Source organism: Melospiza melodia, chromosome 26 (genome assembly GCF_035770615.1).
Source record: "Melospiza melodia melodia isolate bMelMel2 chromosome 26, bMelMel2.pri, whole genome shotgun sequence".
NCBI lineage: Eukaryota > Metazoa > Chordata > Aves > Passeriformes > Passerellidae > Melospiza > Melospiza melodia.
This window is the reverse complement of record NC_086219.1, coordinates 3252344-3270016: the sequence shown is the minus strand read 5'-3', so window position 1 is coordinate 3270016 and position 17673 is coordinate 3252344. Positions and strand designations below refer to the sequence as shown.

General features: G+C 54.1%; 1 protein-coding gene across 3 annotated transcripts in view; it reads right to left on the bottom strand.

Annotated features, from left to right (window-relative positions):
- Nucleotides 1-17673, bottom strand: part of TP73 (tumor protein p73) — a 32564-nt gene that overhangs the window by 5059 nt on the left and 9832 nt on the right. For all 3 annotated transcript variants that reach the window (XM_063177063.1, XM_063177064.1, XM_063177065.1), the window contains exons 5-11: nucleotides 4862-5048; nucleotides 4653-4768; nucleotides 4065-4174; nucleotides 3023-3165; nucleotides 2197-2285; nucleotides 1781-1905; nucleotides 719-873 (exon numbers count right to left, since the gene is read on the bottom strand). In XM_063177063.1, the coding sequence (XP_063033133.1) occupies nucleotides 719-873; nucleotides 1781-1905; nucleotides 2197-2285; nucleotides 3023-3165; nucleotides 4065-4174; nucleotides 4653-4768; nucleotides 4862-5048 (925 nt within the window). The remainder of the gene's footprint in view (nucleotides 1-718; nucleotides 874-1780; nucleotides 1906-2196; nucleotides 2286-3022; nucleotides 3166-4064; nucleotides 4175-4652; nucleotides 4769-4861; nucleotides 5049-17673) is intronic.

Below are 17673 nucleotides of genomic sequence, written 5' to 3'. Positions count from 1 at the left end.
CAACAAATGCACCCATTAGAAACCACCCAAACCTGATAACCTGTGGGAATCCTGCACAGGGAATATTTCTCTTTCTGCTCTGATCCCCAGAGAAGCACTGGCTTTGACCCTCACCCATGGAGAAAACTTCCAGGACTTCAAGATAGATTAGAGTCTACAAAAGTGTGAAATATATTATAGAGAGTAGAATAGTATGTCACTTGGGGGAGAAAGTTAGGTTTTGGGATTTTTGGTATGTAGTAGATGGAGGCAAGATAGAGGGCATTGGGCATTGTCCCAAGCTTCTTCTTCTTCTTCTTCATTTACTCCATTTTCTGCACTGTTGGTGGCACAGGGTGATTGGTCAAGGAAAACTGCAGTTTTGGGTTACGTGGACAGACAAGGGATGAGTTATTGGTAGATAGGTAAAAAAATAAAGCATGTTTTAAAAGTTAATTGGATGGGGCAACTTTAAAAGACCTTGAAACTGTACATCTGTACATCTGTACATCATTTTGGGGGTGCTTTTCCTGTGCTCAAAGTCTGGTGTAGACAATGTGCTGAAGTTTTGAAAAGATAACCGAAAAAATTCAGTGCATCTCCTTTTCCTGACACAGAACTGCTCCATGAGGGTTTTCCCCAACAGGGGAACCCCCAGGGAGGGGCCCAGAAATCAAGACATCAGTAATAAACCCCATTTCTGAGCAGGGAGAGCCCAGCCTGCTGACAGAGGACGTACCCATGGGGCCCAGGCCGGGTGCAGAGCTGGAGCCGTGCTGGGCAGGCTGTCCCACCAGCTGGTTCACAGAGGGCAGCTTGTTGATCCCTCCTCCGTGCACTTTGTTCATGGGGGAAAGGACGGGGCCGTAGGAGGAAGGTGTCTGCAGCTGGCTCCTGTTTTGGGAGAGAACACTCTGATCAGACTGGGATGAGTGGGATGGAGCTGCCCTGCTTTGGCCTGGAGCTCCCTCCCAGCCCATCCAGCCTCCCTAGTAAAGGTGCTCAAAGGCTGTGAGGGTCTTGAAGGGCTGCAGGGGTTTGAGGGGGCTTTAGGGGTCTCAGGGACTGTGGGGGTCTCAGGAGCTGCAGGGGCTTGAGGAGCTTCAGGGCTCTGAGGGACTGTAGGGATTTTAGGGATGATGGAGGCCTCAGTGATGGTGGATGTCTCAGAACTGTGTGGGTCTCAGGAGGCTGCAGAGGCCTGGAGGACTGGGGGGTTCTCAGGGACTGGGGGGATCTCAGGGACTGGGGAGTCTCAGAGGCTGTGAGGGTCTCAGGGGCTGTGGGGGTTTCAGGGCCTATGGGGGTCTTGGGGCCTGTGAGCATCTTAGGGGCTGTGAGAGTCTTGGGGGCTGTGGAGGTCTCCAGGGCTGGGAGGGTCTCAGAACTGTGGGGGTCTCAGGTCCTATGGAGGTCTCAGGGCCTGTGGGGGTCTCAGGAGCTGTGAAGGTCTCAGGGGCTGTGAGGTTCTCAGAAGCTGTGAGGGTCTCCAGGGCTGTGGGGGTCTCAGGGCCTGTGGGGGTCTCAGGGGCTGTGAGGGTCTCAGGGGCTGTGAGGTTCTCAGGACCTGTGAGAGTCTTGGGGCCTGTGGGGGTCTCAGGGCCTGTGGGGGTCTCAGGAGCTGTGAAGGTCTCAGAAGCTGTGAGGGTCTCAGAAGCTGTGAGGGTCTCAGAAGCTGTGAGGTTCTCAGGACCTGTGAGAGTCTTGGGGCCTGTGAGGGTCTCAGGGCCTATGGGAGTCTCAGGGGCTATGGGGGTCTCATGGAGTTTTGGGGGGTCTCAGGGGCTGGGGCAGGACTCACTGCCTCTGATGGAGCTGCTGCTGCTGCTGCCGGTAGGAATCCACCAGCTGCTGTGGGACCAGCTCCACCAGCTCCAGGCTCTCCTTTATCTTCATCAGGATCTCAAAGTTCTCCCGGCCTCGCACCTGGAGGAGGGAACAACACCAGGACTTTGCTTTATTCCCGTCCCACCTGGCCAATTCCTCATGCTCCCTTTTTTTTTCCACCCAGACTACTGTCACTGTGGCCAGGGACTGTTTGGGATGCCCCAATCCCTTGGACATGTGCTTCCATGGATGCTTTTACTCCTATTCCCAAGGCCTCTACTGTCCTAAGGAGCCACATCCCCCCGCCCAAGGTGTTTCTGGCAGAGGGGACGATGTCCCACCACTGTCCCAAATGGATTTCTGACCCCATTGCAGCTCACCCACACTTACAGGCACATAGTACATCTCCTCCTCCCCGTGCCTCCGTTTCTTAATGCCAGTGCCCAGCGCTGGGATGCCCTGGGGGCTCTGCTTGAAGGCTGGAAAGGAGAGGAGAAGAGAATTGATAGAGTTGTGGGAGACAGGATTAAAATTAGTATTTTTTAAAATCAGAGAACGTTTCTTTTCTATTAAAAAATTCAGGTTATGCATCATACAAAACAGGGAATGTTACGATGTTATGAACAAGTTTATGAAGCTAAATTTTTTGTGGTACATTGAACATTTTAAAAGTTATTTGCTTATTGGTAAGTTAAAAGTTGTTTGATTACCATAATCATAGCTTTGGAAAATATAATCTGGTGGGGCTTTGTGGGGGTTTTTTGTGTGTATTTTTTTTTGTGTTTTCAAGCTCTGTTTTGAAAGTTATGAATACATGGCTAAGACTTCACATGGAAGGCCATGAAAGGTGATTTCATAGGAGAAATAGACTTTTGTTTATATTACTGTACATGTTGCTGATTCTCCTGAGGTATTTTTTTCTGATTATTTTAGGTTTATTAAATAGTTCTTATTTTGTTGATAATTTTGTAAAAAAAGGTAACCATTCCCTTGGGGCCTGGCATGGGAGTGTCCCTTTGTTATTGTCAATAATGAATTTATATATCCAGCCATGAGAGCCATGCCCAGGCTCTGTGAGGAGAGGGTCGGGGTCCGGCTTATGAGATTTAGTGGAGAAAGGTCAAAGCATCATCTCAGAGTGTGGATTTGAGCCCAGGCTTGTGGAGGGCAGGGATTTTGGGTGTCCCGAGCCCCCCACCCCTGTCAGGGCACTCACTGCGCTTGTTGGCGTTGCCGTTCTTGGCCGTGCTCTCATTCAGGGCTTGCTGCTCTCGGAAATGATCCTCGTCAGCTTTCCTGTCCCTGCCAGGACAGGCACAGATCCGCCCCTCGAAGGATCTCCTCCCCAGGACCTGCCCGCTGGGAGAACAGCACAGTCAGTGGCCCTGCTTCCCCTTGGGAAGGGCAGAAACCACACCAGAGACCCTCAGCGAGCCCCTGAGCAGCTGGGAGCAGGGGAAGGTTCCATCTGACCAGGCCCTGGTCCCTCCGTGCCAGCCCCTCTCCAAGCTGGCAGAGGGAGCATTGCTGTGCAAAGAGCTGGGGCAGCCCCATCCCGTTCCCTGAGTCTCGGGTTTTGGTGGTTAATTGCTGCTCTGAGATGTGCAGGATGTCTCTGTTTCAGCCCGTGCGGCTGAAGAATGAGTCTGGACTCTTCACTTTTTGGTCTTGAGGTTGTTTATCAATTCTTATCTATAAAATTTTCTTTCTGCCCAGCCGAGGTCTGCTCAGCAGGGCAGCCACAGGCAGTCTGTGTTGTCCTTTTATACTACAAACTACATATAACATATTTACACTTAATTCCCAATACCCATCACCTATGTTAGACAGTGCACCTCTACTCTAAACCAATCCAAAGGGCCAACATCACTGCAGAAAATGGGGAACAAGAAGAAGAAGGAGAAAGGCTGGACATTCCCAAGTTCCTTCATCTTGTCCCCATAACCCCCATTCCAAAAATCCTAAAATCTACATTTTCACCCAGTGATAATTTTATTATTATACTATTCACACTTGTGTGACTTTCATGTCCTCATACAAAGCTGGTAACTTGCTCCAAGGGTCACAATCAAATCCCCAGGTGTTCTGGGCAACGTGCCAGGGTCTCCGAGCCCCTTGATGGGGTCCTCAGCAACTCTGGACACCCAGAGGGATGCGCTGAGTTCTGACACCTGGGGATGTTCCCTGAAAGGGAGGGTTTCTTCCCCAGCCCTCCCTCGATGGGAGGGATGCCCAACCCTGCTCCCACAGCCACTCACTCTCTCGTCTCCAAGGTGATGATGATGAGGATGGGCCTCCTGTTCATCCCTCCCACGCAGCTGCTGTTGCACATGAAGTTGTACAGGATGGTGGTGAACTCGGTCCCCACCTGGCCGGGAGGGGAGAGCAGGCGCTGAGTGGGGAGTGATGGGGGGAGGCAGGATGGGATCCACGGGGAGTGATGGGGGGAGGCAGGCTGGGATCCCCATGGAGTGAAGAAGAGGAGGGGAGGCAGGCTGGGATCCCCATGGAGTGAAGAATCAGGGCTGGACCCTCTGGCACAGGGCTGGTGCTTTGGCAGGATGAGCAGGGGAACATTGGGGATGGTCCCAGCTGGAAAAAGGGGACTGCACAAGGACTGTGGGGGCACCAAGGGAAGGAGTGGAGGGGATATCCCATCACATCCCGCTTCACAAGACCAGGCTGCTCTTGGATGCTTCACAGGGCTGGGACCTGCAGGTTCTGGAGTGTGCCAGGGGACGAGCACAGAGTGGTCTCAGATGTGCCAGGGCAAGGGGGACATTGGGCCCAGCACCCCAAACCAGGGAGGCTCCTGGTCCTTGTCCCCACCACGAGCAGCCGGGTACCTGAGGGGGCTCGTAGGGCACCATCACGCTCTGCCGCCCCGTCACTGGGTCATCCACGTACTGGGACAGGTTGTTGCCTTCCACCCGGATGAGGTGGCTGGCAGGGGCTGACTGGCCTGCAAGGAGAACCTGCAGTTAGAGCCATGGCTGCCCAGGGTGCTCATCCTGAGCACAGGAGGGTGGTGACACCAGGGACATGCAGCCCTCACCGTCGTTGAAGTCACGGCCCAGCTCGTGGTTGGGACAGCGTTTCACCACCTCGGTGACGTGCTCTGCCTTCTTGTAGACGGGCATGGCCCGGATGATGGTGCCCGGGGGAGGTGAGGTGGACACCTTGATCTGGATGGGGCATGTCTTGGCGATCTGACAGTAGAGCTTCTTCAGCAGCGGGGAGTACTGGAAAACAGGAGACATCCCTCAGGTGAGCATCATCACTGGTGGGGTGGAGGGTGCTGCCCCATCCAACCTCAGCTTCCTCTGCTGCTCTGATGTAAAGGCAGGGCTTCCTTCTCTTCCCTTTATCCTGGAAATGTTGGAATCTGACAATTTCACCCACATAAACCAGATACAGCCACCTCTTGGGGCATGGAAGGATTTCCCTGATGGGCAAGGGCTCTGGCACCACTGCACTGAGACAGAGGGAATCTCACTGGAAATCACCATAACCCTCATTCATGCATCACTCAGCCCGTTTTGGAAACAATCCTGAGTCTGTTCTAACACACGGAGCACTCAGAGCACTGACACACCACAGCCTGAGCAAATCATGCTTGATGCCATTAACACTGTCACAGTGATTAGGCAGGACCTGGGAGTTGAGTTCTGACACAGATGGGTTTGCCCTGATCCTGACTCAATCCTTTGCAGCAGCAGTGGTTCATGGAGGGGACAGGGTGGGGACAGGATGGGGACCACTGTCTGGGCTGGCTGTGGGAGGAGGATGCTCTGTGGCAGCTGCAGGAAGTGCCAGCAGTCACTGCTGAGCAGAAAATGGTGTGTGGCCACCAAATTCCTCCCCGTGAGGACACAGTGAGTTTTGCTCAGTGGCAAACTCGGATGGGAGAAGATCTGGGGGCTGCAGCCTGTGCCCCTCCAGAGAAGGAGGGGAAGGAGAGCCTGTCCTTCACCTTCCAGGAACTGCCCAGCTGTAGGGATGTGCAATTCCCTTCCACCCCAGCCGTGCCACGCTGTTTTCCACCTCGCAAGGAATGTGTTTGCTGTACACCAGCCCACCCCTGTGCTCGGAGCAGCCCATCCCTGCATGGCAGGGCATGTTCCTGCTCCAGGTATTTTATCTCATCCCCACAACACAGCGCCCGGTGCCAAAAAAATACCACCGTGCAGAGAACGTTTGTGGGGATGTTAAAGCTTGTCCTGAGCCATCCAAATACAGGTGTGCCAAGGGCAGGCTCTGCTCTCCTTGTGCCAGGCAGTTCCTGAGCTGGGGCTGCCCAAAACAGGGGCTCAGCACAGGGCTGGAGGGTGTTCAGGGGCTCAGTGATGGCTCAGTCCCCAGTTTTCCTGGCTGTGACATGTCCCAGTGCAGCTGTGGGTCAGGCAAGAAGGATTTGCCTCTCCCAGTCCTGCTGCACTGGATACAGGAGTAGATCCACCCATGGCTGAGCAAGCTGCTCCCACCATGAGGACAGGAACAGGGCAAAAAACAGAAACCATATCTGGGTTTGTCTCATTAAGGTGGTCTCTGGGAAGACATAAAGGGCAGAGGATCTGCCAAGGCAAACAGCAGCAGCTCCTGCAGCTGCTCCAGCACTGCATTGGTGGTGGCCAGATGCAGGGACCAGCTCAGCTGGTGTGTCCTGGGTGTCCCAAGATCAGAACCTGCTCAGTGGTGTGTCCTGGGTGTGCCAAGATCAGAACCTGCTCAGTGGTGTGTCCTGGGTGTGCCAAGATCAGAACCTGATCAATGGGGTGTCCTGGATGTGCCAAGATCAGATCCTGCTCAGTGCTGGGGGAGCAGAAGGATGCTGTGGTCACAGGAGGGTGGTGGCTGAAAGGTACAACATGCACTTGAACCTGACAACAAGAATTAATCCTTATTTTTGCAGGCACTTGGACTCACCCAACAAGAGAGGATGCTCGGAAACCCCTACAGAAATCCCCAAATTTTGCACTCATACCGGATGATGCTGACTACACCTTGACTCCATGGCCTGCTTGGCTTCCTGGGTGTGATCCTGCATCCCCAGCAGGGATTCTCAGGGATTCTCAGGGCTGAGCTGGAAGTGTGGGCTCCACTCACAACGTGGTGACTCTGCTCTGCCTGGCTGGAAACTCCTATGTGGCTGCAGCCCACGGGACCCACTCACCCACCACAAAATGGGGTTCAACACCCTCATTTTGAGGAGCCACCGTGGCAAAACAAGGGTTATTTGGAGGGGCTCTTCCTTGCCAGGTGTTAAAATACTGACAACTCCTGTCAAAGGATCTTTTCATGTAGACATTCCCGGGCAGCCCTCAACATGCCTGGGAACTATAACTGCTCTGGAAGAGCAGAGGTGCATTATGGCAAGTTCTTTGGTAACAAATTCTCTCATTATACCATGTTATGACATGGATAAATCTCTGTTAAATAGCAGAGTGATGCCCTGCAGGGGGAAGGCGGCCGCTCCGTGCAGACTTGCCTCTGCTGATAACCTTATCATGTCCCAACAGCTCCGGGATCGCCTTCAAAGATCCCTCCACAATAACAAACTATTCTTTTAAGGAACTCCCCGCTGATAATTCTGGGCAAGAAAAGTCCAGGCTGTGCTGCTGATTCCTCTCCCTCTGGAGCCGTCCTGTGCCAATCTCCAGCTGCAGCCAGGGCTGAGAGTCTCACAGAGCCAGGCTGCTCATGGCCACCAGGACAATCAGCATTGTGTTTTAGTGATGCCAGGAGGTTCTGCTCATGGCCACCAGAACAACCAGCATTGTGTTTTAGTGATGTCAGGAGGTTCTGCTCATGGCCACCAGGACAACCAGCAATGTGTTTTATGTGTTTTTGGGGTGCCAGGAGGTTCTGCTCCTGGCCACCAAGACAACCAGCAATGTGGTTTTGGGATGCCACAAGGAGGTTCTGCTCATGGCCACCAGGATAATCAGCATTGCGTTTTAGTGATGCCAGGAGGTTCTGCTCCTGGCAACCAGGACAACCAGCATTGTGGTTTTGGGATGCCACAAGGAGGTTCTGCTCATGGCCACCACGACCAGCACTGTGTTTTTGGGCTGCCAGGAGGTTCTGGTCATGGCCACCAGCACAACCAGCAATGTGGTTTTGGGGTGCCAGGAGGTTCTGCTCCTGGCCACCAGGACAATCAGCATTGTGTTTTAGTGATGCCAGTAGGTTCTGCTCATGGCCACCAGCACAACCAGCAATGTGGTTTTGGGATGCCACAAGGAGGTTCTGCTTATGGCCACCAGGACAACCAGCACTGTGTTTTTGGGATGCCAGGAAGTTCTGCTCATGGCCACCACGACCAGCACTGTGTTTTTGGGGTGCCAGGAGGTTCTGCTCATGGCCACCAGCACAACCAGCAATGTGGTTTTGGGATGCCAGGAGGTTCTGCTCATGGCCACCACGACCAGCACCGTGTTTTTGGGGTGCCAGAAGGTTCTGCTCCTGGCCACTAGGACAACCAGCATTGTGTTTTTGGGATGCCAGGAGGTTCTGCATGCCCAGCTTGGCAATGCACACTCTCTGTAGAGGAAAGTAAAACCTGCACCGTGCAGAGTGTCCCTGAGCAGACATCTCTCTCCTCTGTTATCTGTATTTGATAGTTATCAGCCTCATGCACATCTCTGCTGCATCACCTGAGGTCCTGGTGCCTCCCAGCACAGCCATACCCTGCACAGCACCCTGCAGGGACCACAGGCACCACGTGCTGCTCAAGTGTGACATGAGGCAGTGGCAGAGCAGAGCCCAGAGATCAAAATGATGGGATTTAATCTCAAACCAGCATGGTTGCCTTGCTGCTTGGCTCTCTGTGTGCCACGGCTGTGTTCCTGCCACCTGCACAGGGGAACCTCAGTCTGTTCACCCACATCCTTCCCGTTCTGCAGGGTTTAGACAAACTGACCTCTCAGGACATGGCAGCTGGTCACAGCCAAAGCTCAGGTCACTTGAGCTGTGGCCAGCTTGCTGCCAGGCATAGCAACAACATTTTGAGGCACCTGAGCCCCTTCCTGACATGTCCAGACCTCAGCTCCAGGATTCTTTCACACCTACAAAGAAGCCAGAGTATGTTCTGCTCTGGGCATCTCCTGTCTGTGTCTCCACACCCTTTTCTACCCTGGGGACCTCTGGTGTCTGTCTCCTTGGTTATGTTAGGACTCAGGTCACCTCTGTTCCTGGAAAACACCAGAGACTGTCTGTTATTGAGTATTCCTCATTTATGTTTGAGGAACACAAATGGTTTCTGTGGCTTGTGGGTGCTGGGTTGCTTGAACCAGCACAGAGCAGCAGCAGCACTGACAATCTCCCTGGGAGCCTATGGAAACACACAGAACCTCTGTTCCTTTGGGATTTCCTGCAGCTTTCAGTGTTGTCCCCAATTTCTGGGCTGATACTGTGATGCCAGCTCTGTCTCTGTCCCTTCCCTGCTACTGCTGTCTGTCCAGAGTACCAGGAATAAGCAAAAAAAAAAATGGAAAAACCAAATTATTTAACTCCTAGCAACCTATAATCTCTAAGCTCTGTTTCCCCAAGAGCTTGGTACCACAAAGGGCCTTTGGATGTGTTTGAAATGCAGCTGCTTTTCGGGTGAGATGAGACCATGCAGAACCACTGCCAGATGGAACAGGAGATAAATCAGTCACCCCATGGTGCCACCAGCCACTGTGAGGCTTCCCCATGGTTATCCTGGTGCTGCTGCCCCAAGGAAATGTGCTGGACACCACAAGATGCCACTGAGTGAATGCCCCACAATGGCTCCTGGATGTGGAGCCTCAGCATCCACCACTGCCCACCCTGAGAGAGCACCAGGAGATGGCTCCAGAGGCTGCTCAGCCCCAGGGCTGCCTCTCCATGCAGGAAATTAGCAGGGAGAGGTGATTTTCCCCATGGATGCTGACAGCCTCACACAAAAAATAACCTGAATCCTCTGCTGGAAAGCCTTCCTGGCCAAGTCCATCTCGCCTGGCCATCCCTGGGCAGCAGAACCGCTAGGAGGATGTGTCCCAACAGATTTGGAGCCGATAAAATCTTATTTATCTTCAACTGTTGACACCTAAGCGTCTAGACTTGCCTGTTGGGGAAGGCGCAGCCAAGGCCTCCTTTCCCTCTAGAAGGAAATGATTTGCTCAACAATTGCTTTTTCCACAAATCCTCCCCTCCTCCTCTTCTCCTACATTCCAGCCTTCTCATTAGCTTTACTCAAGACGTGTCCAGGACTGCAGTCAATGGATCCCCAATAAAGCCACTGGCCTGGCAAGGGAGAGGGAGAAAGAAAAGCGCTGCCTCCGGCTGCTAATTTCCTTGCACTCCCCAGCAAGCAGCTGCAGAGCTGCATCCTGGGACAGGTTGGGGCAGATCTCAGGCGAGAGGTGATAATAACGTGTCTGTCATCTTCCCCAGACATGTAGCATCTTGCAAACCGCAAATACCGTTAACCGGCTCGGACGAATCTGTTACGGCAGATCCTGGAAGACGTGCCGGCGGCACAGCTAATTTTTTATTTTTTATTTTTTTTTTCCTAGCTCTCTGTCTAATTTTTTTTTAATAACTATTTTTTAATCACCGGCCTGTAAACTCCTCACTGAGCTGGAAATTCCTCCCCGAGCTACTTTGTTGCTCATTTACTACCAGGCAGGGTTGAGTGCGACTGGTGGATGAGAGGAGAGGGGAGTGTCCAGCGGGGCCTGAGGTACCTGTCCAGCACACAGGTGGGCTGAACAGGGGGATGTTGCCCTGAGGATGGCTCTAAGAGGTACCTTGGTGCCCTGTGCCTCCAGTCCCTGCACCACAGTGCTGATGGGTTGGGCTGATGGCCATAAGGGATGCCCCAAAACCCATCTCCCCACATCTCCATTCCCTGTGCTACAATAATGATGAAGTGATGGCCGTAGAGATGCCCCAACACTCACCTCCCTGTGCCTCCAGTCCCTGCATCACAGCGGTGATGGGTTGGGGTGATAGCCATAAGGGATGTCCCAAAAATCATCTCCCCACATCTCCATTCCCTGTTCCACAATAATGATGAAGTGATGGCCATAGGGATGTCCCAAAACCCATCTCCCTATGTCTCCATTCCCCGTGCTACAATAAGGATGGATTGAAGTGATGGCCATAAGAAATGCCCCAAAACCCATGTGTCCATTCCCTGTGCCACAATAATGATGAAGTGATGGCCATAAGGGATGCCCCAAAACCCATCTCCCCATTCCCTGTGCCACAATAATGATGGATTGAAGTGATGGCCAAAAGGATGTCCCAACATTCACCTCCCTTTGCCTCCAGTCCCTGCACCACAGCAGTGATGGGTTGGGGTAATGGCCATAGGGATGTCCCAAAACTCATCTCCCCACATCTCCATTCCCTGTGCCACAATAATGATGAAGTGATGGCCATAAGAAATGCCCCAAAACCCATCTCCCCATTCCCTGTGCCACAATAATGATGGATTGAAGTGATGGCCACAGGGATGCCCAACATTCACCTCCCTGTGGCCCCAGCAATGCTTTGGGGTGACACCAAGCCACCACCAGCTGTGCCCAGCACAGAGGGTCTCCAGGCACTCAGCAGAGCCCCCTGATCACCCCAGGCACCATCAGCTCTGTTCCTACAGATCCCTCAGCCCTACAGACCGCTGAGATCTCAGGGCTCTGCAGCAGAGCAGCACAGGGAGGCTCCCTGTGCTCCAGCCTGTGTTCTTCTACCTTAATTAGCATGCCATTACTGCTAATTAAAATTCCTTGGTTCATCCCCAAAGGACTCCTCTCCCTGCCTTCCCCAGTGAGCACATCCTTAAAATAACTTCCAGTGGGGATCTCTCTCACTCGCTGCTGATCCAGCGCTGGCACTCCGAGGGTTTAATCTCTCCTGCTAGGTCTGACTCCCTCTGTGTGGTGGATACTCAGATCCCCTGTCCAAGCCAAGCCCAGAGCTCCCTCCCACTCAAAAAAGGAAGCCACAAATCCAGCAAGGAGGTTGCTCACACTGCCAAGGGTGCAGGGAGCAGGCTGGGAGGAGAGGGGAGGGAAAAGGAGGCTGGGAATTGCTGCTGGGAAGGAAATGGGAAAACCAGCACAGCAAGAGCAGGATTTCGGGGGAAACCACGGGCTCTGGAGCATCCCAGGAGGGGCTGTGCCATGCAGGAGGGGCTGTGCCGTGCAGGAGGGGCTGTGCCATGCAGGAGGGGCTGTGCCATGCAGGAGGGGCTGCCCCTCTGCCCTCTCTCAGCCACTGCTGAGGTGGGCACAGGCAGCATGGGGGTTTGCCAAGGGCACACCAGCATCCTTTCCCCCTCCCATGCAGCAGAGATCAGGGCTCCCAACCCTCTCCCACCTCTCCTTCCCCACGGAGCAGCACTGCCAGGAAGCCATTCCCTTGACCTGTGCATACCAGACACGTTCGAGATAGTGGAACTGATAGCGGGATCGTGTTGGAACATCACACACCGAATTCCTTTGCCTTTTTTTTCTTAATTCCATTGTGTCTGGAGCTCCTGGAGCCTCATCCACACCCTGAGAGAGCTGGTGGAAAGCCTCCAGTGGTTGGCTTCAATGGGCTCTGGAGCAGGCTTGGTGCTGAGGCTGCTTTCCTACTTCTGGCACACCAAAATATCAAAATATGGGACTCAGGGTGTCCCCAGCTGTTTCTGCCCAAATCAAGTCCAGGCCATGTCTGCTGGACAGCAACCTTCCTGGGATATGGAAAGGTGCCAGAGAGAGTTTGCAGAGGGGGTTTGTGGTAGGTACAGAGATGCTCCTGAAGAATTTTCCCTCCTCTTCATATCTGCCTCTACCCCAAAAAGCCACAGACAGTGGCCAGCAAGGGGAGAACCTTCCTCCCATCCTCCTCATTCAGTCAGGACCAGAGAAAGCATTTCAGCTCCTCTGTGCTCATGCTCCAGCTGCAAGATCTATCAAGTAAGTGGAGCCAGCTTCACTCTGCCATCTCCCCCTGGCTGAGCACTGGCATGCAGACTGGTTTGCTGTGGGGGACTGCTGGACAGCCATCCGTGGAGCAGGAGCAGGAATTGAGGGCAGAATTCAAACAAAGCTGGTCTGTACTAGTACGGTCATGAGGATCATGTACACTGTGGTGAACAGTGTGGTTGTAAGGGTTTGAAGAAGGGCTCAGGTGTTTAGGTAGGATGTGTTTAGGCTTTCAATGATTTGAGTAGAACCCTGCCGGGAATGGTGCTCCTGTTAGGGCGAGGTTGCCGATGGTGAGGCACGCAGTGGTTGTGGGCAATATCTTTCGGAGCCCTCCTATTTTTCGGATGCCTTGTTCACCATTTAGGCTTGTGAATGACGGAGCCTGAGCGCAGGACGAGCATGGCTTTGGAGAACGCGTGGGTTGAGATGCATTCTCCTCCCGTCCAGCCTTCCCCTCGCAGGCTCTTTGCTCCCCAAAACAGCAACAAGACAACCCCGGGTGTAGTTCCATGGATGTATCAGAGACCCCCACTGCCTGCCTGCCTGCTCGGGGGTTTGTCCATCTCCTCCCGCTTCCAGGAGCCCCCACGTCCCTTTGCAGCCCGGCCGCGGGAAGCCAAAGACCCCATTAACACCTCCGCATCTCCGGCACGGGCGAACAGCGCTCCGCCGCCAACCTGACTTGAGAAAAATCCTAATTATCCGTCAGTTACCAGCTGGCTGGCGTGGCGAGGGGCTGCGGCGAGAAACCCACGGCGCTGGGCTGCAGCGTGTCCGGGCAGCGGAGCCGCCGGGGCCGGGCAGGATGCCGGCGTGCCCCGGCTTGCCGTGCGCAGCTCCCCGGGCTCTGCCTGCCCGAGGGGGGCTTCCAACCGCAGGGAAAAGCTTATTTTCGGCATCTGGCCGCTGCTCCCTGCGATAAGAAGGCCATTAAAAATGAAAAGGGAGGTGGGAGCAGATTGGAGGGCTTCCCGCAGGATGGGCGAGAGCGGGTGCTGCTGTCCAGGGATGGGGACACAAATGTCACCCATCACTGCTCAGAGTCCCCCTGCCAGGACAGAGCTGGGCAATGCCAGTCCCAAGGCTTCACCCTTCTCCATTCATCTCTTTTCTAAAATTAGAAAATCAGCATTTTGAAGAGAGAGCAGCTGGTGATGTTCTGGTCCCACTGCCCTCACTGCTGCCCTCAGACCCCTGATGATTTTCTGCTCCCACCGCCCTCACTGTTACCCTCAAACTCCTGATAATGTTCTGCTCCCACTGCCCACATTGCCGCCCTCAGACCCCTGATGATGTTCTGGTTGCATTGCCCACACTTCTACCCTCAGACTCCTGATGATGTTCTGGTTGCATTGCCCTCACTTCTACCCTCAGACCCCTGATGATGTTCTGGTTGCATTGCCCTCACTTCTACCCTCAGACCCCTGATGATGTTCTGGTTGCATTGCCCTCACTTCTACCCTCAGACCCCTGATGATGTTCTGGTTGCATTGCCCACACTGCTGCCCTCAGACCCCTGATGATGTTCTGCTCCCACTTCTACCCTCAGACCCCTGATGATGTTCTGCTCCCACTTCTACCCTCAGACCCCTGATGATGTTCTGCTCCCACTGCTACCCTCAGACCCCTTCCTCCTCCTCCTCCTGCATTGAGTCAGGGGTGTCTGCTAAAGCACATCTTATCTCTGGAGAGATATGCAGACTCCTCATTTGAATCCTTCAGGAGCTGGGAGAATCCACCACATTCCTTGGTAAATTGTTCCTATGGTTAATTATCCTCACTGCTAAAAAAAAAAATAAAAATAAACCTCCTTGTTTCTAGTCTGAATTTGCCTGGCTTCAGCTTCCAAGTGCTGGATCTCATTCTGTCTTTTGCTATTAGATTAAAGAGCTGGCTGCTATCAGGAACCATCTCCTGGGTACACCACCATCGAGCCCCCTTGCTCTTCTTGGGGGGAACTTCCATGCAGAACATTTCTGTGGTATTGCTCTACAAAGCATCTGTTCCAAATTGTTCATTTTCTTCACATTTCCATCCCAGGCCATGGCTGTTTTGTCAATAGAGGGTTTGAAGGGTGGGCAGGAGCACCATGTGTGGACACTGACACTGATTTGCCCAGCCCTGTACAGCAAGTATTTGTCCAGCACTCTACAGGGGCCAGCTCAGCTGGCCCTTAGGAGCTCTAGGAGAGGGAGAATGGGTAATGCCACATCTCCCAGAGGGATTCAAGTCAAAACCCTTCAAAACCAGGAGGCCATTGGGCTACACACCTCCATCAACCAAAACTTGTGACTATATCAAAAAACGATGCCAAATCTTTTGACAGGCTGACTCACACAAACCATTTGTCTTGGCATTGCCTGCTCACCAGCTGTCCTTTCCTTTTCTGTGGCCAGATCCTCCATGATTCAACCCCAAATTGCAGGAGACCTTCAGCTGAGAGTCCTTCCAGTGCAGCAGAGCCCTCTCTGCTCCAAAATGCTGCCCAGAGTGATGGCTCTGCCCAGCTCGTGGTCAGTGTTGGTGGCAATTGATCAACCACCCTGGCATCAATTATTGGGCGCAGAAAAGCTCGGAGTATTCAAAAGCCACGAGGCTTCCCCAGGAGGAACAGGCTGGGTTGGTTGTTGGTTCTTCCCCAGTACTGCCCCAAAGCAGAGCGCCAGGACTGTTGGTGCTGCTGAGCTTGGTGTGGCCATCACTGCTCTGTCAAATGTCCCTTTCTGTGCCCAGCCCTGCTGACCATACATTCCCCTTCCCTTCCCTGCATTCCCCAATGGCTTTTCCTCACCTTAGGTGTGTGTGCCCAGCTCCTGTGGAAGCTCACACAGAGTTATTTGTGAGTTCACTGACAACACAAAACACATTTGTTTTGCTGAGCCCCTTTCCCCATTAAACCAGGACAAACTCTCAGGTGTGGCAGTGGCACTGCAGAGCTCACAGTGAGTTGGAGGAAGGCATTGGCCTCATCTTCCAGCCCTGACCATGCCTGTGACAGCCCCAGCCAGGAGGACACCAGGAGGGACAGGCAGTCACACCAGCAGGACAATTTCTCATGTGGCACCTTGGCCAGCCCAACAGGCTGCACCCACCCCTGGCAATCCTGCAGGAATCACTGCTGCAAACGAAACACCCCCTGTGCTCTCCAGGGTGCCCCCATGCTGCCAACCCACTGCTGCTCTCCACCAGGCTCAGCCCCAGTGCAGGTGGGCACCGGCCCTGCTGCCAACCTGCTCCGGGGGATGCAGCCACGCCAGCGTTGTGGCTCAGAGAGCCACACACCTCTGAGTGTCCTCACAAGTGTTAAAGTCAACTCAGGCATTCAAATCCTCACTGTGGACCCTTCCCAGGACCCCTCCTTGCAGCTGTGGGTGGCTCCATGCTCCATGGATGCTCCCAGCCACCCCTGGAATGGAATGAGCGTGTTCTCCGGGCAGCTCCCGGGTCCAGCTGTCCCCGCGAGGCTCAGAGAGCACCGTGTGGCACTGCCGGCTCTGAATCCCACAGAGGCTGGGGAAAAACAGCCACATTCTGTCCTGGTGAGCCGAGCTCCCAGTGGGACACAGCCAGAGGAGAACAGTCAGCACAGGGTGATGTGAGACAGCCTGAGCTCCCTTTAGAGCTGTGGAAAGATCCCAGGATGGTTTCCAGGAGGGGAGCCCTGCTGCACTGCCTCTGCTCCACCCCAAAACCATCCCACTCCACCTGGGGACGGTGGCAAGGGAGCACCGGGCACGTTCTGGCCCCCATCCCTGCGTGCCAGGACAGCACACGCTGCAGTGCCTGGTTTCGGTTTCCATCGGGAGCTTTAGGACGGGAATGAAGAAAGGAAAGCTCCTGTGCAGATTTACCTGCGGCTGACAGGAGTTATCCATCCCCTAGCAGGGACAGGAGCGGGCTGGAATCACATCCTGCCCGAGGATTCTGCTTTACTCACTTCCTAATGAAATGCCGCAAGGGGAGAAAGTGGAAAGAATGGAATGGAGATTTAACCATCCCTGCGAGGGCAGGGCGCTCAACCACGGCGCTGTCCCGAGTCCCCGGTCCCGTGAAGCAGCAGGGGACTGCACCAGCCGGGAATTCTGATTTCGAACACCCCATCCCTGCTGCTTTCCCGCTGTGGCACCCATTGGTTTCGGCAGGACACAGCCCCAGCTCTGCCGAGCTGCCGGAGCCCGTCCCGTCCCGCATCCTCCCAGCACAGCCGGGAGCATCCCATCCCATCGGCCGCTGCCCGGGGAGTCCCTGCACCGCAGCATCCAGGAGGGATGCTGCCAAGCAGGAGCGATTGTCTTGGCAATTTAACCCGTCACCTTCCGCAAACAAAGGTCATTATCACAGCCGGGGCTTAAACACCGCTGGGCTGCTCTGCCCGTTCCATGGCAATGTCAAACCGCAGCCCCGGAGGGAATTCTGCTGCTCCTGAGGGGTGTCAGCCGTCCCATCCCAACCTTCCTGCTCTGCCAGTGCTGCCCGGAGGAGAAAACCCGCTTGGGCACGGTCAGCAGCTCCCTCAGAGGCACTGCGGGATTGACACTGGTGCCACTGGCCACAAGTCCTTAAAAACACCACGCTGAGCCAGCAGCATGGCTGAGAATTTTTTTTTGCCACAAAAAGCAGAGCAGCTTTTTGTGCTCTGCCCGGCCCCTGGGTCCCTGCTCGCAGAGCTGTCCCGTGCCGGGCAGCAGGAGCAGCCGTGGTGCCAAATCTGCATCCCGAGAGACAGCAGGGGCTGTGCAGCCACCCCTGCGGGCATCAAAACCTGCTGCGCTTAAAATCCTTAAAATTCCCGTCCTGTGCAGCCACATCTCCGGGCATCAAAACCTGCTGCGCTTAAAATCCTGCTCGGTTATTTGCTGTGACTTGGAGGGATTAAGTTACTCCTCTAATCCGGGATGGAGAAGGACTGTAAATGACATTTTAC